General features: G+C 36.2%; 1 protein-coding gene across 14 annotated transcripts in view; it reads right to left on the bottom strand.

Annotated features, from left to right (window-relative positions):
* The window catches only part of CAMK2D (calcium/calmodulin dependent protein kinase II delta), a 312,574-nt gene that overhangs the window by 42,588 nt on the left and 242,987 nt on the right, over positions 1-26,999 (bottom strand). For 9 of the 14 annotated variants that reach the window (XM_008689455.2, XM_040626265.1, XM_008689454.2 and 6 more), the window contains 6 exons: positions 23,997-24,080; positions 9,848-9,942; positions 7,148-7,270; positions 6,242-6,325; positions 5,764-5,806; positions 2,285-2,322 (listed from right to left, as the gene is read on the bottom strand). In XM_008689455.2, coding sequence (XP_008687677.1) covers positions 2,285-2,322; positions 5,764-5,806; positions 6,242-6,325; positions 7,148-7,270; positions 9,848-9,942; positions 23,997-24,080 — 467 coding nt within the window. The remainder of the gene's footprint in view (positions 1-2,284; positions 2,323-5,763; positions 5,807-6,241; positions 6,326-7,147; positions 7,271-9,847; positions 9,943-23,996; positions 24,081-26,999) is intronic. The other 5 variants (XM_040626263.1, XM_040626267.1, XM_008689450.2 and 2 more) reach the window with 1 other exon arrangement.

A 26,999-nucleotide genomic window follows, 5' to 3' on the forward strand; every position in this document is an offset into this window, starting at 1 on the left:
TATGAGCCTCAACCACCACTTTTAGTTGTGTTTAAATGTCCAGTTACAGACTTTGTAAGTTAACGTAAAGAGAAGCTTAATGATCTTTTATTACTATGGGAAGTCTTTTGAAGGTACTTGTAATATTAATTAGTTAATAAATAATAGGAGAATTTCTAAATAAAAGACTAGGAGGACTTTTTTATTAAAGAGTCAGATATTAAGTAGGAGTTAAACTATAAGCTGTCTTTTAAATATACAAGAACTCTGGCACTTTTGTTTATGAAATGTGGTTATTCTATGTTATGGAAGCTATTTTTCTTTAACAAAACTAAATCAAACCAGATATTTAAGTAATTCACTGAATTATTGTTATGAGGCATGGGCAAGATATTTTTTATTTTTCAGGTGTTCAGTTTATTCAGTTTTGAGGTTAATAAATGTTTCCTCTATAAGGTGCTTAACTAGGATGGGTCCATTGTAAGCTCACTTTCACACTATTTATAAGCTTCATGGTAGATGCATTATAGTGTATCTGAACTAAAAATAACTCCTATTTTAGTAATCATGATCATGACTTAAAAATAATCCTAGTATATTCCTTCACTTATCATTAAACAGACATTAACTATGTCATGATCTCTTCAGTTTCAAGAGAAAACTGGACTCTGGTCTTATAAAAGATCTTTTAATAGCATACGGATAAAGATATGAACTTTTTACGTATTGTAAAAATCCAATTTCAAAGATAAACAGTATTATGTGAATGTGTGTGCGTTTTGATAGTTAACTGACACTGACGTGTAATGGTCCTACAGTTTCTTCACTTACACTAAGGTAAACAAGACTGTTTTTATTCCTAAGTGTGAATTTTCCCAGGAGGAGAAATCTGGCAGATAGAGATCCTCACCATCATCTGAACACTCGAACTGGACTTCCTTTTCTGAATTGACCAGTCAAAGAGAAAGGAAAAGAAAAAAATATGACCGGTTGAATTTTTAAGTATCAAAGCATGGAGCACAGAATAAATTTCTATTTAAAGAGGAGCTATAAGTTGTGTAGAAGAAAAAAAGTTCTGGAAATGTTTCTTTCTATATAAGGATAGTAGTAAAAATAAATATCTCCGTAGGAATTGTGACCTCTGGATCACTGAAAGGTACAGAAAAACACAGAATGAAACATTTAGAAAATTTAAAATATCACATTTCCACAATGTAACATTGGGAAAAAGTCAACATCAGCTGTAATTAATGAAATTGAAACTAAATAAGCTAAGCAGAGGGGAGAGAACATCACAGGTTGAGAAAAGCAATTGGTAAAAGGCAAATGCCATCCTAATGGGAATCACAAGTGCATGGTAACCACAGGTCTGGAAATTCCCAAATCACTCATAAACAGGAGGTAAAGAAATGACTGGGCATGAACATAAGAAGTGACAAATGATTTTCTATGTTGTATTTTCAAAATGAACTGACAACCTGACTTTGGTCAAGTTCAAATGTTAGAATATTAACTAATTCCCAAGAATGTTGAAGTGTTCATAAGGAATGTATGCATCTGCCATTGGAAGAGAAAGAAAAGGATTAAAGAAACAAAATACTTAGGTAATACTCCGGAAAGATAACAAATAAAATACAAATATAAGGTTACATTCAAGCAAAGATAAATTCCCATGAAAAAAAATAGATTCAATAGAAAATAAGTTCTATTACTTTGTTTGGAAATCCAAGAAAGCCAAAATATCCTGTTGTTATCTTTCTTGGAAAATTTTTCTATACTTTTTCAGAATATTCACCTTGAGTATGTCTCAATGCCTTATGATAGAAGCACAGGAACAATTAAGACCTTTATAAAAACTGCCCAAGCAGAGAAATTTAATCATTTGACATTCAATTTCCCAGACCCTATGACTTGATTTTTTTCAGGTTATACATTTCAGCAGCCTTCAAGAACATAGCATAACTAGTCGCAAAGTATTTGGTTTTCATTAATCTTCAGGTCACTATGCTAGTTTGGGACTGTAGTAAAGCAGAGATGATTTAGACATTCAGTTTCTACAATGACTCCATATTAAAGTATTATTTTGTCAGATTAGTTAATATATAATAAAATAGAAAAATACAATTTTTCTTGCCATACATATTAGTCATCTTTACGTATTAAATTATTTTATACTTCAACCTGTATCCTTTATAGGAACTATAAGAAATACAAGCTGTGAAAACTCACAAATTATATTTAACATTTAAAAATGATCCAGCATCTGAAAGTCAGAACTGATTTTAAGAGCACCTGTTTAACTTACCTTTACTCCATCTGGTTTCTTCAACAAACTCTTGGCTGCTGCAAAATGAGAGTAAAATCATTTCAGTGAGTTATCCACAGAAACCCACGCCAGGCAACAAATCAGGTTATTGTCTCCTTCTATCACCTTTACTGACTTATGGCCAACATATGCCAGATTATCAAGATCACACTAATAAGCGCGAGCTTACAGGACATTGAAATACAGTATCGCTTTTCTTGGTTTTGCCACATCAAATTTAGAACTAAATTCTTATTTAGTTCATTGCATATAATTGAACACTTTGCCAGTTATGTTATTGGACTTTATTTCACTGTTGATGGCGAAAAGGATACTGGAACTTTAACTGGACTATGCTTTTGTAATCCAGAAAGTTGATTTCAGTTTTCAGACATCAGCTTACAGATTGTATTACATGTTCATTCATACTACAAGTATGGTGACCATGTCAGTTCTGCCACTTAAGCCCCTCTTTCTAAAGGTTTGAAATTTATTTGTGAAAATTTGCTCTGGCTAAATAACATCCTTTAAAATATATATATATATACATATATTTGAAATCAGAGCTTTCATTTTTACAAAAAATAGTATTAACTGTATTTAAAATGAAAGGGTGCATTATTGGCCAAGAGCAAATGTTTTAAACACTTAGCATAGGGCCTTTAAGAAAGGCATTACGTACGTATTCTTTTATACTTCAAAATCAGAATACAAAGCTTTCATAAACAAAAGCCTTTTACATCAAAAAATTAAAAATCATAAAATTTGAGGTAAGATATAAAACAAAACAAAATCTTCAACTAAATCAAAGAACCGCTGAAGTATACGGTCTCATATGAAACTAATTTCTCCAAGGACAGCTTTTAGCATTCTTTCTGTTACTGAGCTTCTTGAATATATTAGAAGGTGAAGTCATTCTTTCAAAAAATATACTTATGAATGGGTACATTCATACACAGTGAACAGATTATATAACTGCTAATGACAATTAGTACAGCAAGTGTAGAACACTTATGAATATGCAGGACAAAGTAGACATTTATGTTTCCATTTGATGTTTTATATACATATAATATATATATATATATAAATTATGTATATATATACATATATATATGTATAATTACTTAAGTATATCAGAATAGACTTTGGCATCTGAAATGGAAATACCTAGCTATAATACAACTGCATGAACATGTAATTTCCTGACATCCATTTGATTTGGGATATTATTTTGATATCACTTTGGTATAATTTTAAATTTATTTAAGATACAAAAATGTTAATTTTATTTAGTTCTTAGCAACAAAGCTATTAATTTATTATTAATTGACATTGTAAGAATAGTTGCCTTAACTATAATACTATTTGCCTAGAGTCAAATATTAAGTAAGATATTAGTGTTAAAAAGCAATATTAAGTAAATCCTGTGGCAGTTAATAGGTTAGAAAGCAAACTCAGAATAGTTGAAATTGCAAGAGCAAGCAAAGAGAAGACAATGATTCAGGGTAAGCAGGAATTTGGCCTGGGAGATGCAGAAATGTCCCTTTTGGTTACTATTCACCTTACCTCACAAGAAATACATTCCACATAAAGGGAGAAAAGAAAAAAAAATAAAAACAACTTTATAACCATATACTTATGGACAAATTACTTTAAAGAGCATGTTTGCTAATGAAACAGAATGAATAAAATACTCAAAACTAAAATGCAATATCAAGTACAAGATGTTGTAACTGGGTCCAATGTTATTCAGTTGGTTTTGAAGTGATGGATTAAAAAAAAAGTTTGCCTTTCATGCTAAGACATCAGAAAAAATATAAAATTCACACATTAGTCATGAGTTTTTAGTTTACACAATGATGAAAAGGAAAATGTGATGTACACAAAAAGCTTCTATACATGAGTGTTATATATTTAAAAAGGCCCAATCTATGCCTAAGAGTGTATTTAAGACTTTAACAAAATATACAGTCTTAATATTGGAGATGAAAATTTTCAAGTTAGTTTATCTTTAACAATATATATTAATCATCCTATCTTTTATTGATTCACTAATTTCTGGGCCACAGTGAAATATTTATTTGAATATAGTATATATTAGTAAATACTTAACGAGATGATACTGAACTCACCCATATAAATGTCAACTACATTAATCAACTATTCATAAAACAGGTAACTTGACAAAGTAACGATGTTTTATTACACCAAACAAAATGGACAAAATACATACATTTGACTAACATGGTCCCTCAATTTGTAGTATTACTCATTGTATTCTTATCTTTGTTGCTGCTTAACAGGTCAGCGGAAGCCTTTAGAAAGCCCCTTTTGGTTTCACATTATCTATAACTAAATATGATGGGGGACAAAAGCTGACCATTTAATATAGTCATAAACAGTAACTAAAAATTGGTTGAGAAGGTTGAAAAACATTTGATAAGGATGGATCATCACCTGATAGCACTTTAATACCCAGGAGTTACATATGTACAGGGAGAAATAACTGAAGAATACCTGGATAACTTGATGTTTCAGATCTCTCTTATGTAAATAGTAAGCAAAATAAAGTGGTATCAAAAATCATTTGATAATCCTTCCAAGTCTCAACAGCCACTTTACCAAATGTAGCTTTCCTGCTGCTTCAGTTCCTCCCCATACCCAAGACTAATTAGCATTTACCAAAATTTGATTTTTGGAAACCTGGTCCTTTGTGATAATCTATTAAAGAAGGGAGTTCCAAAATTCAAGTAATTTCTGGACATAATATATATTTATGTCCATTTTGGAAAGTCACTCCTATAATAAAGAAATGGCTTAGCTTCTTTTATTTAAAAATTATTTTTATCATGGAATCATTATGAGGAACATTTATTATCCTGTGACATTACTGTGAGGTAGGGTTCTCTGTAAATTCTTGAGATTAGATACCTTTGAAATATGCAACCATTCTTATAGTGTACCAAGATACAACTGTACTTTTGAAAGAACCTGGGCCTAAGAGAACTGGGTTCCTCAATAACGGTCTTCCTTTAAAAATCTTGCTTACTGGGATTCCCTATGAGAATGAGACAAACAAAAAAATCTTACTTCTATTTATTAGTTGGTGAAATATCAATGAGAATTAGTCATCCTAGGTTCAAAATGCTGAGCTTCAAGAAGAGGGAGAACATATCTGCACAACTTGTGTGTACCCCAGCAAGGATGACAGGTGGGTTTCAAAGGCTGCACAGCACTCACCAGTGGAAGCACTGCTTGAGTGCTCCCATGAAGAGTGCAGTCACACGCCTAATGTCTCTGCGAAGACAGTACCCAGGCCGATTCCTAATGATAGGCACTGTGTGGAAGGAATCCATGCCAGACATTTGCTATTCCTAAACAATAGCGTTTTTCTAATTACTAGGTTTTTCTTTAATTCCAAGATAACTCTTAAAGAGGAGAGAGCAGTGAATAAGGAGAATTCTTAACACATGTACCTGAAAAATTCCTTGTAGCCAGCATAGTTGTCAAGATGGCACCCTGTCAGAAAGATGAGTATATGAAATTAATGTTGCTTATGCAAATCTTTGACCTGACAAATAAACAGTCTTTGATAACAAGTCTTCTCCTAGTCTTACTTTCAGTCAGGGGATTTTTATTTGTCTGTTTTGTTTTTTTGTTTCCTGAGAGCAAAACATCCATCATGTTTTTTGTTTCACATAATGCTATCAAATTGCACAGTTCTTTTCCTCTGAAGGGAGGAACCACAGCACACACTGCCACAGAGATCCTAGCTCTTCACTGTAGACTTAATTCCAGTGTGGTATTCCATTTGCTGAAGACCCAGAAGGAGAATAGTAAGACTACTGAGGTCTGCACATTTAAAAGCCTTTGCTGAAAAGTTGTTTTCTCATATAGAATCTCATTTCTCACTCTGCCAAGTCTACCTCCCCACAAAAATGTAAAATTTCTTACCTTTAGTTTTCTTCTAGCATTAAATTTCTTCAAGCAGTCTACGGTCTCCTGTCTGTGCATCATGGAAGCAACAGTAGAACGTTGCTGGAAGAATAAGAAAAGAAACTTGACTTAGGATATTTAAAACATACTAAGCATTACAGTATCTCAACTTCATCAAAGCTGCATTAATGGTGCCTGAACCCATCTGATGAACTTGTGAGTATTCACTTGCAAAAGTTCCCTAATAACGGATGACTAGTTTTGCCAAGACTATTTGTAATGAAGGTGCAACATTTATCTATAGAAAGTATAGAAATGAATATCAATAATTCCCCAAATCACCTTTATTTCAATGTCTCTAATTATATATCTATTGGACTGTCTTTTACTTAGCACCATATTTACTGCCCTAACATTCAACACTTAACCCTAGAATTGTACTGAAATCTCTACATTCCCCGCAAATTTCAGTTTTTCTTAGCACATCTAAAGTATATTCAGGCTACTATGGCCATTCTTTCTTGTTAGTGCACCTTTATTATAACCTTCTAAACCTTATTGTTTTTCCCTAAAGATGCCTAATGACAAATAATTGAACTTTGTCTAATATTCTCTACTGGGATATAGTTAATCTTAGTGTCATTTTCTTTACATCTGTTCATGAATATTATCAATAACTGGTAGGGGAAATACTCACTCCTTGTATGATGGTAGGCAATATTTATCAGTCTATGTAAATCAGATTTTGTTACCACAAACAGCAATTATCAGCATTACAAATTTATTTACTTAAATACCTTGAGTTAAAAATTCATTTTTAGTTTCATCTTTCTCTGCAAAAATTATTTTAATCCATAAAAAAATATTTAAAGAAGAATTTATTTTTAATTTTGTTCCTAAGGTCTTTAGAGAACTGTCACTTACACAGATCCATGGGTGTTTCAGTGCCTCTGAAGCTGTGATACGCTTGGCGGGGTTGATAGTAAGCATTTTATTAATTAGGTCTTTGGCTTCAGGAGTCACTGTGTCCCACTCTGGTGATGGAAACTTGAAAAATACAAATTCATAAAGAATTTAAAAAATAGATACACTGAAGTCAAACAGGGAAGAGCCAAGTAAACTAATCGTTTCCTTAAGTGGTGAATTTCTCCATAAATTTACTTTGTGTAGAAGTTAAATTGTATCGACAGATAAACTGATGTAGATGTATATATATCCCCCTCTCTTTTTATGTATATATTTACATACATTAAAGAAAAGTAACTAATAAGGGATGAACATACATTCTAATTTGCATTTTATACCTAGTAAATACATTTTAAAATTTAGAAAAATAAACTTAAGAATCTTCTAGTCCTCTCAAAGCATCCTTATTTTGGTTTGAAAATAAAATTTTATGCAATCTTTCCCATAATTATTTGCAAACATCAATAAAGCTGACAGGTTGTCACATGTATTGGTGTCATCATGCTATCACACCAAGATTCAAAAGGAGGTATTACAAAAAAACAATGAGGTATTACATGCTTGCACAACTCATGAGCAGTAACAGTAGAGGTAATAACACAGCTTCCATTATCTGTGCCCAAACTGACCTACTACTTGTGGCTATTTGTAATACAGTACTGAGAAGAAATCTCAGACTACAAGAGCCTTAGCAGGACTTCATTTTAACACCTCAGAAAGGTTAATCTACTTAATTACAAACTTCATCAAAGCAAAGTTCTTAAAAGGAGCCAATATTCATAACTTCTCTTAGTAATCCATTTGTGCACTAATAACTATATAATAAAGCTATTTATTCTGTTTATTTAAAATTTTTGTTGTAATAACATATCCTCATTTTCATGTAATTTATTAGTAGAAATACTATCCTTAATAGGTTAAGAAAAATTTACATTAGTTTCTAAACAACAGACAGGTAATCAGGTCCTTTTCTCAATTCATGACTTTTTATAGACAATCTTGGAACAAACGCCACTGTCACTGTGTCATGGGCTTCAGTTCACTTTTAGTAGTTATAAAATGGGTACTTTGTGACCCACTGGCAAAATGAAATGAGAAAAATGATAGTGACTCTTTAATACTTTAAAATCTATCAGTTCAACAACGGTCATTTTAATTCCAAAAGTTATTTTGGGCAGCTATAAAAACCTGCTAATGATTAGGAGCTACTAAGAAATATTCAAAGCTGGGGCGCCTGGGTGGCACAGCGGTTAAGCATCTGCCTTCGGCTCAGAGCGTGATCCCGGCGTTATGGGACCGAGCCCCACATTAGGCTCTTCCGCTAGGAGCCTGCTTCTTCCTCTCCCACTGCCCCTGCTTGTGTTCCCCCTCTCGCTGGCTGTCTCTCTCTCTGTCAAATAAATAAATAAAATATTAAAAAAAAAAGAAATATTCAAGACTGCTCCTTCATGAGGTACAGATCTTCCGATAGCAAATTGGGAGCTGGTTCAGCCTGAATAAAGGTGGACATTTTTCTCATTTTTTAACTTTTAACAAAGTCACTCCACATTCATCAAACAGTGCATCTGCAGAGCTCTCTCTTCCCAAGGAGGGGTGCTGAGTTGTAGTCTGTAAAGATGATGAATGTGCTAGCTGTGGCCACGTAAATCATAATTTGGTCCAATTATTGGTCTGACTAGAATGGAATGCTTCAAAATTAAAAGAATATACATTTTAAATTCTTGTGATATACACATCCATATGTAGAACATTTTAACAGAAATGCCACACTGAGTTCATGAGACCTGATACAATATAATATAGACTTTTTAAAATCCTTTCGCTTCCACATTGAGCTTTTAACTTGGGCACAGAAGGTGGACCCAATATTGCCTACTTCTTAGTTTCCCCACTTAATAAATGGAAAGCATCTTCAGACATTGAACTCTAATTTCCAGAGGGCTGGCTATATGAAGTGTACCCAGAGGAGGTGGTAAATCCTATTTACAGACATATTTGTCAAGGGAGAGAAAATTATATCAATAAACACAAAGTGAAGCCATAAAGAGAAAATAGATGAGGCCTTACTTTTTAAATTTAGGACTTAATTCATAGCCATACTTTCAAATATTCTAATTGTAAATTAAATGTATTGGAATTGTGATTTTCAAACATTTTTAAATTATGAAACATATTCTTCAAATGAAAGCTTGCACAGAAGCCCATTACATAAACAGGACAAAAAAGTCAAGCTAACATAATGGAACAATGTTCTATTTGATACATGGATCACTGCAAAGTATTACTGATATATTATTTAAAATTATATGATAAACATTTGGGAATATAATTCAACTAAACAAGCAGTAATCATTTCTAAAGCAAAAATCTTTTAATTTTTCTATGTTTTAAAATGCACTAAGATCTCAAAATTTTTATAAGCAAGGTCCTGCATTAGAGACTTCCAACTGTATTTTTTTCAATCCTAGGAGACAGTGAACTAAAAGGAAATATCAACTGAATACATATCCTGCATTCCTTACTCCTTATCTCCCTTTCCCTAGAAGAGAGAAAAATAAGAGAAATTGTTGAAAATTATGGTTAAAATTGTAATGAAAAAAATTTGGTTCTTGGTCAAAACCCAAAACACACTCAGCTATATGAACATTTATTACATACATCATAAGCTCCAGCCTTGATCTGCTGATAGAGTCTGTGTTGATCTTCATCCCAGAAGGGTGGATATCCCACCAGGAGGATATAGAGAATGACACCTAGACAGAATGAGTACATTAACATAATGTTTAATCATTCAGCAACAGTAAGTTAAATGTTGCAGATCCACAATGACACTAAGCCACACCCATTCAAAGACAGGAAACTGGCTATTTGGAAAACTTCACAAAGACATTCTCTGATCTACTCTGAAGCATCCGGTGGAGGGTGAATGCTCCTGTTCTTATGCTCAAGACCTCTGATAATATGTGGCAGTTTGAAACATAAACCAAAGAATTCTATATGCACTCGGAAAGAATGTGTATTCAGCTGCTTTTGGATGGGATATTACATATTTATCTGTTATGTCCCTCTGGTCTAATAGGTTGTTCAAAGACAGTGTTTCTTTATTAACTTTAGGACCAAAGAATTCTAAAGAAGCATAGCAGGTCAATACCTAAAGATGAAACTCACCTGTCACTGGGATGACATATTCTTTGGTGTCTCTGATTAAGACTTGTTTTGTGGCCTAACATATGATTTTTCCTAGGAAAGGTTACATGTGCACTCAAGAAACATGTGTATTCTGTTACCTTTGGATGGAATATTCTGTATACATCTGTTAAGTTCATCTGGTCTAACACGTTTAAGGTCAATATTTCCTTATTGATCTTCTGCCTTGATGATCTATCCATTGATGTAAATGGGGTATTAAAATCCCTACTCTTATTGTATTGCTATCTATTTCTTCCTTTAGGTCTGTTAGTATTTGTGTTATATATTTAGTGCTCCATATTGGTTACAAAAATATTTACAAATGTTATATCCTCTTGTTGGATTGACCTCTTTAGCATTTTGTAATGCTCATTTTTGTCTCTTATAACAGGCTTCATTTTAAAGCCTGTTTTGTCTGATCGAAGTATAGCTACTCCACCTTTCTTTAGGTCTCCATTTGCATGAAATATCTTTTCCCATCCCTTTAAGTTTATGTGTCCTTACATCTGAAGTGAGTCTCTTATAGGCAATGTAAATTTATTTTTGTTTTTAATCCATACAGCCACTCTATGTCTTTTGATTGGAGAATTTAGTCCATGTACATTTAAAGTAATTATTGATAGGTATGTACTTTTGTCATGTTGTTAAACGTTTTCTGACTGTTTTTGTAGTTCTCTCTGTTCGTTTCTTCTTCTCTTACTCTCTTCTTTTCTGATTTGCTGACTTTCTTTAGTGGTATACTTATATTCCTTTCTCTTTCTCTCTTCTGTATTTACTATAGGTTTTTGCCTTGTGGTTACCATGAATCTTACATATAACAAGTTCTAATTATAACAGTCTACTTTAAGTTGATAACTTATGTTTGATCCTTCTAAAGCTTACATTTTTACTATTCCCCCTCCCATGTTTTGTTTTTGATGTCACATTTTACTTCTGTGTTCTTTAGCTAATTATCACAATCATAGAATTTTTACCACTTTTGTCTTTTAACCTGTATACCAGCTTTATAATTGATTAATCCACTACTTCTACTATGTATTTACCTTTCCAGTGAGATTTATTCTTCCATATGTTTTCTTGTTACCAATTAGCAACATTCCTTTTCAGCTTAAAGAAATCCCTTTAATGTTTCTTATAAGGCTGGTTTAGTCTGATGAACTCCTTTAGTTTTTGTCATATGGAAAACTCATGATCTCTCCTTCAATTTTGAATGACTTTGCTGGGTAGAATATTCTTAGCTGGAAGTTTTTTTTTTTTTTTTTTTTCCTTTCAGCACCTTGAATGTATCATGCCACTCACTCTGGCCTGCAAAGTTTCTGCTGATACACTTATTATGGGGGTTCCCTGATACAAAACTAGTTGTTTTTCTCTTATTGCTTTTAATATTTTCTCATCTTTAACTTTTGACATTTTAATTATATGTCTTGATGTGGGTCTCTTTGATTTCATCTTATTTGGAAATCTCTGGGCTTTCTGGATCTGAATGTCTGTTTCCTTCCCCACTTCCTTCCTTAACTTCCTTAAGGAAGTTTCTAGCCATTATTTCTTCAAACAAGTTTTCTGCCTCTTTCTCTCCTCCTTGTGGGCTCCTTATAATGTGAATGTTGGTCTGCTTGATGCTGTCTCATAAGCCCCTTAAGTTATCTTCATTTTTTTTCTTTTTCTTTCCTTTTTTTTTTTTTTTTTTTTTTGTTGCTATGATTGGGTAAGTTTTACCAACAGCTTGGATTTATGTTAACTGATCCTTCCCTCTACTTCATGTAATCTGTTTTTGAACCTCTCTAGTATGTTTCTCAGTTATTGTATTCCTTAGCTCTGTGACATCCATTTGGTACTTTCTTTTATTTCCCATCTCTTTGTTGAAGTTCTTACTGTGTTCATCCATTCTTTTTCCATGTCCGATGAACATCTTTATTAGCATTACTTTGAGCACTTTATTAGGTAAATTACTTATCTGCATTTTATTATTTTTTTTGTAAGGTTTTATCTTATTCTTCCATTTGGAACATATTCCTCTTTTTTTTTTTCATTTTACTTAACTCTGTGTTGATCTATAGAGTAGATAAAACAACCGCCTCTCCTTGTGTAGAAGATGAACCCTGTCTTTCAACTCTGCTCAACCTCTGTCATCTCTCAAACCTTTGTTCTCATCCAAAAAGCCTACTATATATTTTTTAGCTCTCAGTAGGTGAGGATGTCAGTGACTGAAAGGGGAGGTGCTCAGTACCTAGATTCAGGCTATTTGGAAGCCAGATCCTCAGGTAGCAGCTTTTAAAATTATGCAAATATGTACAGTCCTGTGAGACCACAAGCATAAGCCCCACTGACCAAGCAATTTGGTGGCTCTCTGGGTGACAGTCACAAAAATTGGGGCTCAAGATGAATGTATAATCTCTTTTCCGAGAGATACTGGCAAGTCAGAACAAGACAGGAGAGTGCCAAGATGGTGCCTACAACCTACGTACCTTGAGAATAGCTCTTAATCTACTAAATGTGTACCAACCTTGAAGCCTGCTCCTCAGGTCAAAGTTCTAGGACAAGCCAAGAGGTCCCCTTCAAAGAAAGACTGGAAGGAGGTATGCCTTAATCTGCTGTCTGTGCAGTGTCCTGGGGTGGCAGCCTGCCAAGAATTTTGTCTCCAATTGCCAGTCCTATGGGATCCAGGAATGCAAGTCCCCCTGACCAGCCAGTCAATCAAGGGGCATACGCTGGGGGTCAGATGCAAAAACAGGTCAGCAGATGTAAAAACCAGGACACCAGCTTCCCTCCAGGAGACAATGGCGTTCTGGAGTGTGGCAGAGGAAGAGCACGAAGAGAGTGGTGTTCTCTGAGGTCTCTGGAAAGGATTATAGTCATTCCTGTGTGTTTAATTAGAAACCTGTCCCTCAGGCAGCAGCCTTGGTTTTTAGCTAATAGGCCCCCTTCACAGAAAGACCACGCTCCTAGGTCTGTTGCCTCTTGCTGTGCAGTGGGGCGGTGGCTATTTAACTATTTCTCTATCAGTTACAGTCCTATGGGACCCACAAGCAGAAGCCCCACTGACCAACAGAGCTGGCAAGTGGTGGTGTCACCTGGCAGCAGGAACTAAAATCAAGGTGCCAGACATTGGTATGAGCTCCTCCCTGGATGATGCTGACAATTACAGTCTCATGAGATGAGTAACACAAGCCCTTCTGGCCTCCAGAGCCAGCCCATCAGGAGGCATCCCCTGGGCAGCAGCAACAAAGATCAGGGCACCAGACACAAATAAAATCTTCCTTCCCGGCGCTCTGTAGAGCAATGGACACAGAACTTGCCGGTCTCCACCCAGAGAATGCTCCAGTAGGCTCCTAGATACATGTGTTAAATTAGATGCCTGCCTCACAGGCTGACACTGTAATATAAGCAGGTCAACCTCCTTCACTTTATGTCTGGATGCAATCAGGCTGCCTCTGAGCTGAGCCCTAGGGCAGGTATGTCCAAGCATTCAGACCCATTAAGAGCTATCTTTCAGATCATGATAGTCTTATGCATCTGGGACATGAGTCCTTTTGGTTTTCAAAATTAGATGTTTTGGGTGCTCATCTCTCAGGTGCAGGTCCCAAAAGTTGAGGTGCTGGATGTGGGGTTTGAACCCTTTACTCCTCAAGGATAAGGCCCGGGTTTTGAGTTTTCTCCTCATTGTGGGTCACTGAACTATGGACAGGGTTTATCGTGAGATTGTGTCCCAGCTTCTCCTACCCACTTCCATGTGGTTTTCTTTTGCCTGATGTATAGTCAACACTCAGGCAGCCTTTATTTTTGTTTTGTTTTTTTTCTTTTTTAAAGGAAATTGTTCCACATGAAGCTGTAGAGTCAGTGTGTGCACGGGAGGAGGTGAGTGTGGGATCTTCTAACCTTGCCATCTTGAACCAAACCCCTTCTACTTTTGAAAAGTTTATTGGTCTGCATGAGGTCTTTAGTTTCTCCCACTGCTCTGACCTCTACTGTTTTTTTTTTCCTGCTTTCCCTTAAACCATGGAAACCAAGGACAGATGGGTAAGACAGGTAAAACTTTGCCTGGCATGGCCTAAGTTTCTTTTTTTCTCTTACCAGTGTTGATCTCTTGGTTTTGTTTAACTTTTCTTTGTTAGGGAGATCTAGCCTTGCTCTTGTCCATCAGACTTGATACCTTTTGTAATAGACACTGTGGCAGCTAAAATGGCTTTTAAACAATGTTTTAATCACCCTAGACTATGATAGCCTGCTTCTAAAAGTTCCAGTTCAAAAGCAGATTCTTAAATTCATGTAAATCACAACCAGAGTAGAACAATTTAAACAATTTTTTAAACATTCTTAAATAAAAACCCAACAAAGCTTTAAAATCAAAACTGAAAATTATTTTACTATAGTGGAGTTAAAAAGAAAAAAAAAGATTATGAAAAAAACTTCAATACATTGATAACTTATCTTCACAACATAAAAAATTTTTCCATCTTTCACTATATTATAAACTTAATGTACATTAATTTAAATTTATTTTTATATCATTTTTACTATCTGATGTAACAGATGCATCTAATGATAATGATGATGAGTGTCTGTGTTTGTGTTCCCAGGACACAAGTAGAAGAAAGGCTATACCTAAGTAGTTTTATCCCTCGGCTATGGTTTAGGGTGTAAAGAAGAAAATCAGCTTTGTAATGGCAATAGTCTATATTAATTTTTAATTAGACATTTTTCTAATAAACATCAGAGGTAGGCTGTTATGAAATTATAAAAGAGACTCCCAACGGAGTCATTTAGCATTCTGAACCTAGGCTGGGTTGCACACATGGCCTGCCTCTGAGGCTTTGTCCTTGTGCGTTACACCTGCAGTCCTGCTGGCTGACAGCTGATGTGGTAGATCTCTGTGAAGGGGAAGGCTCACTGATGGCTGGTTCCCCAAGAACTGTCAGCCACTATATAGATAAGTGCCCATAATTTAGTTGTTTGATTGAGGAGTTTCTACCAAAAAAATCTACTTTTGCTAAAACAATTATAGAAATACAGAAGATTTTAAAACACTCAGGCCAAAAGATTTAAGACAAAAACTACATGGGCACTTTTAAGTGGACTGATGTTTAATTGTCAGTGCCTATTTAAAAAAACATTGTTTTGTAAGCTTACTTTGATTTATCGTTAGACTGGAGTCTGAGGCCTTCCTGAATTATATGCTTTTGGAGTTCTATTTTCTAAAAGTATAGAGTAACTATGAGAGTCATGATATAATCCTAAGTTGTATTGTAGGTAACATTTTTTTTTTTGAGCAACTACATGTTGCTCATTTGCTCCATCTGCAATGCTATGGGGTAGATAATGTTATTGTCCCCATTTCACAGATGAGGAAGCAGAGTTTGAGAGCTTACATGACTTAACTGTTTCAGCCACAAGCACACTTGACAAAGTCATGTCTTAAAGGTTCCTCGTAGGTACTTTTTCTTCATCTATGAACTTTAACAGGAAAGGTCGTTTTAAATTTTAAATTATTTGAGTTGTCTAATTGAAGGGCTTGACTCTCACCGGTAAAGTTTCAATTTAGTCCTGGAGTAAATGTTCCCTGCAGCCACTTTTTCCTTTAGCTAGGTACTTTACCTTGATTCTTTTAAAGTTTATATTGTCTGAGAGTCTTTGTCCCATTAGTAAGAGGGCAATATACTTTCTTCTTGTAATCTTAATTTATAACTCTAATTAAACTTTTAGTCCTAGGTCAGAGAAAAAAAAATGAAAAAAAAAAGTTTTTTCTTTCCGTACAACTGAGGCAGTAAAAATTTTACAAAATCTTCACTTTTATTTATTCATTTTTTTTGCAAGAACATTTCAGGGATGATGACATAACCTCCAAAGGTTGGATGCTTTTCATAATGTTAGTGACCTTTGATGATCTCTACCTAGATATTTCATTAGGGGTTGCAAAATAATACTGTAATTCTACTATACCCTCTTTAGTCTAAGAACAAGTTACTTCATCAATTATTTGGTTATCCTGTCTTACAGTTCATACAGGAAAAGTAGAATAACGGGTATTTTTTTCCCTTTTACTAATCACAGTTTTCGAAGTAATACATTGGTTCCCCATTAACTAATCCCCTAATCCAAAGGTTAAGATTGCTATTGTATTTTCATTATCATCATGAATGCACGGATTTCAACTCATTTGATGTGTTTTATTTTTTATTTTATTTTATTTTTTTTGGATTTTTCAAGATATTTATTTTTTTCCTTTTTTTTTGTAAGTATTTATAATGATTTTTTATTTTATTATGTTAGTCACCATACAGTACATCCCCAGTTTCCGATGTAAGGCTCCATGATTCATTAGTTGCGTATAACACCCAGTGCACCATGCAATACGTGCCCTCCTTACTACCCATCACCGGCCTATCCCATTCCCCCACCCCCCTCCCCTCTGAGGCCCTCAGTTTGTTTCTCATAGTCCATAGTCTCTCATGTTTCATTCCCCCTTCTGATTACCCCCCCTTTCTTTATCCCTTTCTTCCCCTACCAATCATCCTAGTTCTTATGTTCCATAGATGAGAGAAATCATATGATAGTTCTCAACATTTGCTACAACATGGACGGCACTGGAGGAGATAATGCTAAGTGAAATAAGTCAAGCAGAGAAAGACAACTATCATTTGATGTGTTTTAATCCATTAATATTATTTTTCTCATTTTTACTCTAATTGTCTAGTCTTTAACCAGAAGAAGCCTCTTCAAGTTGGTTCCTGAGTCTTGTTACTATCTAGGTAGAGATCATCAAAGGCCACTAACATCATGAGAAACACCCAACCTTTGAAGGTTATATCATCATTCCTGAAATGTTCTTGCCGAAAAAAAAGTCTGTGGCCTTTAACAGTTTTCTTTCTTTCTGCTATAACAAGATGCACCTGTATCATCTTGTGCTTTTTCCTGATCCATACTTGCAATAAGCCACTTCTACGAGGAATCCTGATTTCCTATAGTGGTAAATATGATATAGAGACCAGTATCAGGTACTCCATGGGGGTGCTTTGTGGGAACTGCAGTTTTCTTCAACAAACAGAGAAATGGGAAGGAAAGGAAGGAAGGGAGAGAGAGAGAAGCAAGAACTACAAATTAAAAGAGACCTAAAAGACCAAACTAAAAACAAAATTATGCAATAAGAGGGCAAATCCCCCTCCCCAAAATACTAGATATTTGATGGTTTTAAGTAGTTATTATTAAATTAAATTTTGAAGTATTGCTATTATTGTCATTCTTTTAAAAGAACTCTTTTCTTTTAGAGATACACATTACAGCATGTATAGACGTATTGATATTATGTTTGGATTTGACTAGAATAATCTTGGGGATGAGGAATGAATAGGGTGGTATAGAAGAAATAAGATTAGCCATCAGTTCATTATATTATTCTGTCTACTTTTGTATACAACTTCAAAATTTCCAAAACAAAAAGTTAAAAAAACTATTTTGACATAGTCAGCTTCATACACCATTTAAAAATGGAAGTTAAAACTAGTTTTACCTGCCATATGTGCGTATTTGTGCTTGGACCGTGATGCTAGAGATATTTGACTGGTAAGAGTTGAGAAGCACTGATCACTGATTAGGTAGAAAGATTACATTATCAAGAACATTCAAAAATGATTTTAATAAAAGCTAGAGTTAGAAACATGATTAAACCTATAATCACATTAATGATTAAAACATTCTAACGACTGCTCTGATGAGAAAGAAAAAAGCAATGTTGAAAAACTCTGAGAAGTCCGTGGGAAGTTAATGGAACAATCTAACAAGACTTAATACTCTCAGTCAGGGGCGCCTGGGTGGCACAGCGGTTAAGCGTCTGCCTTCGGCTCAGGGCGTGATCCCGGCGTTCTGGGATCGAGCCCCACATCAGGCTCCTCTGCTATGAGCCTGCTTCTTCCTCTCCCACTCCCCCTGCTTGTGTTCCCTCTCTCGCTGGCTGTCTCTATCTCTGTCAAATAAATAAATAAAATCTTTTAAAAAAAATACTCTCAGTCAATAAAGGGCATAATATGAGTGGAGTTTGGAAATGCATAATTAACTATATGAGGAATCAGTATGGCTCTCTTTTATACTGTAATACCTTATGCAAAGAAAATCATACAATTCAAATAGGAAAAGTGTTTATAAATAACTCTGACCTACAGGGCCAATGATGGGTAGAACAAAGATCTAGAAGATCAAGGTCAGTAAGATAGGAAGTTATTTTCCAGATGATGGAAACTATGCCATATAGTACGGGTGGCAAACTGACAGTTCTTCCAGCACCAGGCACAAATGAATGCCTGAGCTTTCACTGTGAATGGGGGGTGGGAGCGGTGGTAACCAGGGGAGAGCATGTGTCTATCACCTGACAGGTACAGTTGCTATTTAAGGACAAACGCACCTTGTTATTAGTTCTTTTGATTACTTTAGAGAAGCCAGAAACTGATAGTTTTACAAAAAATCCCGATAATAAATTATAAAGATAAATAATAAATGTCAACACCTCCCAAAGCGAAAGGCCAAATCTGGCCAAGGCTCTGTAAACCACCTGTTTGCAACCTCTGCTACACTGTGTAAGAATCCTAAAATTTGCTGCCCTAAAGAAATTTGCAACTAGCTAGGGTAATGCTGTTCAACATTGCTGTGCATGAGGATAACCGAGCAAGCTTGACCAAGCACAAATTCCTGAGCTTCCCCACAGAGAATCTTACTTGGTGATCCTCTGGTGCATCCCAGAAAGCTGAAATTTTGATTAGCACTTAGGTCACTTTGAAGCATGGGTCCAGGGTCCACAATTTGTAAATAATCAAGTTAGGGAAACCATAAATACTGTATCTTGAGAAATCTAAGACAATATGTAAGTTCAGAGTAAGACAATATTGGTAGAGGCTATAATTGTGAGTAAAGCTCCATGGGTAGGAGACTAATGAGAAAGTGGGTCATAAAGGATGAAGGCACAGAGCCTTGTGACTGTGAGGCATACCTGTGATGGCCAAGTGTAAGGTAATCACAGAACTGGTAATCATAAGCAACAAATGCTGACTAGTGTAAGGTAATCATAGCAACAAATTGTCCAGTAGGCTTGAGATTTCAAAACTGTAAATACTTTCTTAAAAAGTGCTTGATGCTGACTTACCCCAGCCGACATATATTTTAAAAATACCACAATCTCTAAGGAGAAAGGGAACTGTTAGCAAATATATGCTCTGAGATCAAGTAATCCCACCAATGCTGAACCTATAGTGGCCATGCAAGAAAAGAAGAAATATATTCCATAAATATTCTAAAGGTTCATCAAAAGTCATGATCATGCTATGACAGTCACTAATTTATTATCACTCATAATTGTTCTGAGTGATATCTAATTCAGATAGAGACGTAGTTAAGACAAGGGTGTGTGTACGTGTATGTGCTGGCTATGTTTATATGGGCTAACATTTATTATTTTTTGAACCGAGATGTAGAAGCAAGTTTTGTTAAAATCCAGTGATTCGGTGACATCTATAAACAACATTTCATCATTCCACTGGGGAATTATGGAAACAGCTATAATATGCAAGAAAGCCATCAAAATCAATTTACTGTTGTTAATGGTACAACACACAGGTATGTTCTTGCTTCATGAATGTCTATTATTTGCTTTCCAGTAATGGACTAGTTGCTTTCGAAGACTGAGTATAGGTCAGATTACATTCTGTGTGAGGTCTCAAAAGCAAGGTAATGGTGGTAAGTATTTGAAATTTCTGGGGTGCCTGAGTGGCTCACTGGGTTAAGTGGCTGCCTTCAGCTCAGGTCATGATCTCAGGGTCCTGGGATCAAGTCCCACATCAGGCTCCCTGCTCAGGGGGGAGTCTGCTCTCTCTCTCTCCCCTCCCCACTGCCCCCACACTCTCTCATGCACACACACACTCTCTCTATCTCAAATAAATAAGTAAAATCTTAAAAAAAAAAGTTGAAATTTCTTAGGTACTGGTATTCGCATATTTCTAATAAAAATAATGTACAGACTTGTTTAGCCATTATACCAATAGTGTGCTTCACTCTGCTCTATGTCAACTGCTAAAATGAAAACCTGCTGTAGTGAGTACTCACGGCTTAATTCACAGAAGATTAGCTGCCGTTCTGCTAAATGTCTTATTCTGCATTCCTTTTGTTATCTGGGCAGTGTCATTTCCTACCACACTACCCAGCGTCTAGCCTTGAAAAGAAGTATTCAGTAGGCAAGAGCTAGTGCTGATGGATGCCTAGAAAAGAGTTTCTCTCAAGATATACCATAACCTAAAAGCAACTGAATAATGTGTACATTAAGCTGGTGGTTCTAACAATGGGGATGAGAAAGGGTGGATTATCTTAGAAATAAAGAAATTTAATGTTACTTTCATGTCACCTGAGTGAAGTGAAAATATAATAAAATGGTAAAACAATATTCCAAACCCACTGCCGTGATCCAGGAATGTAACAAAAGGCAGAGGAGTCTATTATGATGTTCACGGAAGGGGGATCATCTCCCCCCATATGTGATATTGGAATATATTAAGACATTTCCATAGTTACCTATGTGATCGCAAATGCATTTCAAGGCACACAATTTTTAAAAAGTCACAATCTCTAAGAAAAATGAGAACTGTTAGGAAATATATGCTCTAAATGGAGCATAGCTTGTCACAAAGGGCTTTGGCTGTTTGTAGAAAACTGTGGGAAGAAAGCAAAGGTAAGGGCAGACCTGAGCAAAGTGAGGGGCATCTAGGTGGTTGTCAGTTCAAGCATCCGACTCTTGGTTTTGGTTCAGGTCATGACCTCAGGGTTGTGAGACTGAGCCCCACATCAGGCTCAGTGTAGAGTCTGCTTGAGATTCTCCCTCTCCCTCTCCCCCTGCTCTCTCTCTCTCTGAACTAAATAAATAAAATCTGAAGAAGAAGAAGAAGAAGAAAGGAAGGAGGAAGAAAGAGGAGGAGGGAGAAGGAGGAGGAAGTAGAAGGAAAGAGGAGGAGGAGGAGGAAGAGGGAGGAGGAAGGAGGGTCAGGAAGAAGAAGAAGAAGGAGAAGGAGAAGAAGAAGAAGAAGAAGAAGAAGAAGAAGAAGAAGAAGAGGAGGAGGAGGAGGAGGAGGAAGAAGAAGAGGAAGAAAAAGAAGAAGAAGAGGAGGAGGAGGAGGAAGAGGAGGAAGAGGAAGAAGAAGAAGAAGAGGAGGAGGAGGAAGAGGAGGAAGAGGAAGAAGAAGAAGAAGAGGAGGAGGAGGAAGAGGAGGAAGAGGAAGAGGAAAAAGAAGAAGAAGAAGAAGAAGAACAACAACAACAACAACAACAAGAACTGAGCAAAGTGAAAGGTGCCTCTGCCCATGGCAAAACTGAGGCTGAAATCTGTGAGATGCCCCAGGGCTCTAAGTTTCTAGAGTCATTATGAGATCTGCACGTGTGTGCATATACGTCTGCTGGTATACTTGTACTATCTAGCTACTATTCACTTACAGTTCTTAAGAACGTTACATAGCTTCGACGATAAGGAGGGACACACGCTTTGCCTTTTTTCCCTCTTCGAGCCAAGAGAGTTAGAGCTTCTACCCTGTAAGTTACCTCACATTTTATAGATGTGAAATCCTATTGTTACAGAACATAACATTATTTTAAAATGTTAGCTATACAAATAATGCACTCAAACAAAAAACCCAAAAGTCAGTATACTCAAATTTACCAAAGTAATATTAAAATCGAGCATAGTGTGTTTAGTGAGTCTAAGACAGTGAGTCTAAACTCTGATGATACGTCATAGTTATTAAAAGTGCAGCTGCCTGTACTCAACTCAGACCCAGTAAACTAGAGGGCCCATGTAGGGGCTGGACATCTATCTATCTATATACACGTACGTATGTATGTTTCATCCCTGATTCTGCTCCACAGAAGAAATCCTAATACAAAATACCAGTTTTTAGGGTTTCTTTTAAATAATCTAATATTCTTCAGCACCAATAAAATAACTCACATATTTCCCTTACTACAGATCAGCTCTCATCACAGATCTGTCTTTGCTGATGAATTTAAAATGATATATTATGAAAACATGTTTTTAATGCATCTAAATACATGATTTATTTAGAGTATTTGAATGAATGAAATACGATTCAGGAGCTGTGAAACTGGTCCACGATAACATCTTCGGCAGAATCAAAGGTATGCAAGAGAAGAATTTAAAGGAGAACAAAGAAAGCAAAGAGAGATTCAGGTAACCAGATGAAGTTCTAATATTCAACTGATGATCAAAACAGCAATGCTGGGTCATCTAATAAAATGTGTCAGTGTATCTCTCACATGGCTACATATCAGTTATCTAGAAACTTCATTTATAAAGAAATACTTTCTTACTTTCCATTTCATACAAGGAAGCAGAGATACCGGGACTACTTAAAATTTGTGTCAGTCACAGTGAGAGCACTGGAGAGCTGGGTGAGGGCTCTCAACCTCTGCACGTACTGCCTCCTGCCTGTGAAGCTGGTGGGAGGGAGGAGGACAAAGAGGAAAAGAAGAAGGGATGAAGAAAAAGGGAGGTGGGAGGAGGCCAGAGGTGACCTTCTGAGGAAGGCAGCAAAGAAAGCCTCTTGAGTACCCTCCCTCAGCTACTAACCGGTCTCTTCCACACTAACCCGCTGGTGTTCACGGTCTGAGTGCAGCACTCCAGCTAGACTCCCCTCAACTGTATCCTCCATAAAACCCCACTGTGTCCGCCTGCCTCTCAGCACACTCTTTGCTGCTTTCTAAATTCATCAGCGAAGACAGATCTGTGATGAGAGCTGATCTGTAGCAAGGGAAATATGTGAGTTGTTTGCCATTACCATTTAGATTTGAACAAGGACATTCTGTGACAATGCCCTAACCCAAAGGCATAGAGTTCAGTTCATGCTTAGAAGATCTTCTCAGGTAGGCAGGAGAAAGACAGTGCTTGGGTTTTGCATTTTAAATTTCTTTAGAAACTGTAAAATATCTTCGTTTGACCCCCATACAATCCTATAAAGGTACTATTTTCCTGTTTTACAGGAAAGCAGTTTTGGGAGGAGCACTGTATCTGGAGTCACAACACCTGCATTCAAATCTTTGCTTTGCACCTACGAACCCGATCTCCAGCATCTCCGAGTTGGCTTCTTCACCTCCACATTGTACGTCTGTGAGCCTGCACAGGATACTCATTTGATTGGAGCTGGTTGCTAAAGGCCTAAATCAGAGTTCAGTCCATAGGACAGAGCAGTTTCATTCTTTTACAAGATCCATTTTTTCTGTCTTAATTCCTGCCAAACATCGTGCAAACATGGCATTTGTGGTAAGGGCTGCTTGAATGAGGCGGGAGGACAGCAGCATAAATGCACGGCCGCCACTGGGGTGCTCAACGTGCCTCCTCGCACCGGAAGCACTAGCATTGCCTGGAAACTTGTGAAAACCACAGATGTTCCTGCCTGAGACCTACTGAGTCAGAAGGAGTCATCTGTGCTTTAACCGGCCCTCCACATGGCCTGCTGTCGGCCGAAGTTTGAGACCACTACTCTAAGTGGGTCACAAGAGAACATGAACTTCAAATTGGAAAAATACTATTTTTAATTATATTGGTGTACTGCAAACTTTACATGGAAATATGATTCCTTACCGCATGCCCACATATCCACCGGCTTTCCATAAGGATCTTTACGTAAAACTTCTGGAGAAAGATATCCGGGTGTGCCAGCAAAACCTAGGGAAAATGGACGTTAATGAGTCAGAGTTGACTTGACAAAACCAACGTGAAACCGGAAACTAAGGAAAAAACACTTTTGGGACTTTTTAATCTGAAGATTTATTTGTCAAAATAAAAGAAGAACTAAAATAACGTATACTAGTTTGTCTCCATAGCAGGAGCAACACTAATCTGCTTTGTAGCTTATTAGAAAAAAAATGCATTTTTTCCCCAGATATGAAGGCTGTTCTATTGTGTTATATAGTCAGCATGCATACTTAAGTCTATTTGGTTATCAGTTCTTACTCTCACTTACTTATGCAGGATTTGAAATTAAACCTGTGAAGGGGATCAGAACACACCTCCCCAAAATACGCCACTGTGGCATACGGATTATTTTTAGCTGAAGGCACCTGAGAATCGGCAGATGTATGACAGGCTCTTTCATCTCCTTTCTAAAAGTAGGGCGTAAATTTCTTGTGAAAAAGGTGCTCTCCCTGCACCAGGAAGAGGAGAACATTCCTGGCATGGGAGCTGGTGCCAAGACGGATCTATACAAACCAACCTCATTAAAATAACCCTGATCTTCCATCAGTTTTCCTATATGTTTCCTCATTATTTCCCCACAATTTAATGCCCCAAGCTGAAACCCCTTTTTCCTTTGTCTTGTCAAATCTCCACAATTTATCACTCTTTGTTAAAATGGGATAGAAGTCCCTTGGTCTGGCCTTTCTTTAGGTCTTCTCTTATTTTCTAGAAAGGCCTCTGTGTGTCTGTAAAAGTTAAAATAGTAACATCAAAAAAATTGTATGCTCTTCTCCTGTTCATCAGTCTTTTGTCAGTTGACTCAGAGGCCCCAGACACAGACCTAAGAGGGGAGAGAAAAAGTCTTTCCTCCCCTATACCTGAAAAGAAATAGGGAGAAATTTGAAGATAGGATTAGAACCTTGCAAGATATGATAGATAGATACCAACATCATTTTATTATGAGAAGCATTCACCTATAAAACAAAAGGACAGAAACATAGATCTTAAGTAAACATTTTTGAAAGTAAGGTAGGCTGTGGGGTGGGAATGGGGCTGAGAGTGATTGAAGAATTCACCAGAAGAAATAAGCCCTAAATATATCAAAGAGATCGCTGTGTACTAATAAATAGTCAATGTGTACTTATAACTGTCAACTAAAGAGAAGACTCAGGAACATTTGGATGAATCACTATTGAACAAGTATCAACTAGAATTTTAAGAGAGATGTGGTAAGAGAAACTAGATGGCAAAATAAAGCTTCGTTATTGTATAAAACAGTATAAACTCCAAGAAGGTATGCTTAAATAACAATCAATTTAGAGCTAGAACCTAGAGTGACATTTTTCTTATTTCTGAAAATAATAGCTTTCAAATAAAAATAGCTACCTTTAAAAAAAGACTCAAACTAACTATTTGGAAGTTTTATTTAAAGGCACATATGAAAACTGGAAACATTTCTTTTTAAAAGGATATGTATCAGGAATTCCTCTGGCCACAAATCAATGAAGAAGCTCATTAAATATTTACTGGGATTCCAAGTGCCCAAGAAAGGAGCTTTTTCTTCCCATTTTCAAACTTATTAAGTACAACAATGTGCAAAAAGGTATGAAAACAAGTATGTATGTATGTATATATGTGTGTATGTGTGTGTATATATGTGTATGTATGTGTGCGTGTATGTATGTGTATACGTGTGTGTGTGTGTGTGTGTGTGTGTGTGTGTGTGTATATACAAAACCACACATACATATATATGGAATAGCACAGTTATTCCTCTGAACAAAATTACCTTGGAAAGTGAGGCGAAGGATTGTGGATTTTAACTCCTCCGCCCCTTTATCACTTTTCCTTTCCTTTGTTGTAGAGGAAGATGGAGTGGACACTGAGAAGGGACTCCAAGAAAAGATGCCTGTATTGTAGTTTAAGCTTCGCATGGACCATAGTGGATCTACCTCTATTCTCAAACTTTACTTAAAAGAAGCATTTACTTGACAGTTGTGAGGTGGAAGAATTCCTGAGTAATCATGGTTGGTTCCCTTACCTAAAGTTTGAGGATTACATCAAGGAGTGATGTGAAGTCAGCTAATTCCAAGGTAGGGATGGGCATAAGAGTTCTAAAGAGCTACTGGGATGCCACACCTGCTCTCATTCCAATGGCCCCTTTCCAACTCCTCCCAAGTTCACACACAGACAAAGGAGCCCAACGGAAACCAATGCCAAACTCCAGATTAAAGACCATGGTCCTAGCCTACACTTTAAGACCCTTTATCTCCCAGTTCCCCTTCACTCATCCAACATGATTTCTTTCTACTCCTGAGCATTTGACCTGATTAATCTTTTTAAGGTCTCTTGAAAACAGACTTCTCATTCTTGCACTTGATGTTACTTTTTCTGTTGCTTGTAACCTCAAATTTCCATCTCTACCTTTTCTCTAACAGAGAGTGGGCTCTAAATTATTTCCATTTAGAGATCTCCTTAGCTAACTACAATTCTCAGTGGTCCGTCCTTACTCTAAATTTTGACCACCCTTTTATATACAATCTATAACCTCCTATCTAGAATTAGTAAACCTTAATATAGGTCTCAAATATCTTAGAATACATTTCCTAGAGGAGGGAATGCTAATGATATTTCATCTAGGTAGAAAACATAAAGAAATCACTATGTGATTAAGAAATGAAAAGATAATTTTAAATGTAGATTATTACAAACCTTTTCTGGAGACTAAAATGCTAAGAGAGTACCATCACATTCATTCTTATTTAATATAATTATCATTTGAGCAGTCAGTGGGGCCCTTACCCCTAAGAGTACTGAAGCATACTCCAAATGTATAAACGTTAAGGAACTCCATGTGTACTGTGCAACGTGTTCTCATGAATAAAAAAATACTGAGGGTAAGACAGATAA

This window comes from Ursus maritimus, unplaced genomic scaffold (genome assembly GCF_017311325.1).
Source record: "Ursus maritimus isolate PB19 unplaced genomic scaffold, ASM1731132v1 scaffold_11, whole genome shotgun sequence".
Lineage (NCBI taxonomy): Eukaryota > Metazoa > Chordata > Mammalia > Carnivora > Ursidae > Ursus > Ursus maritimus.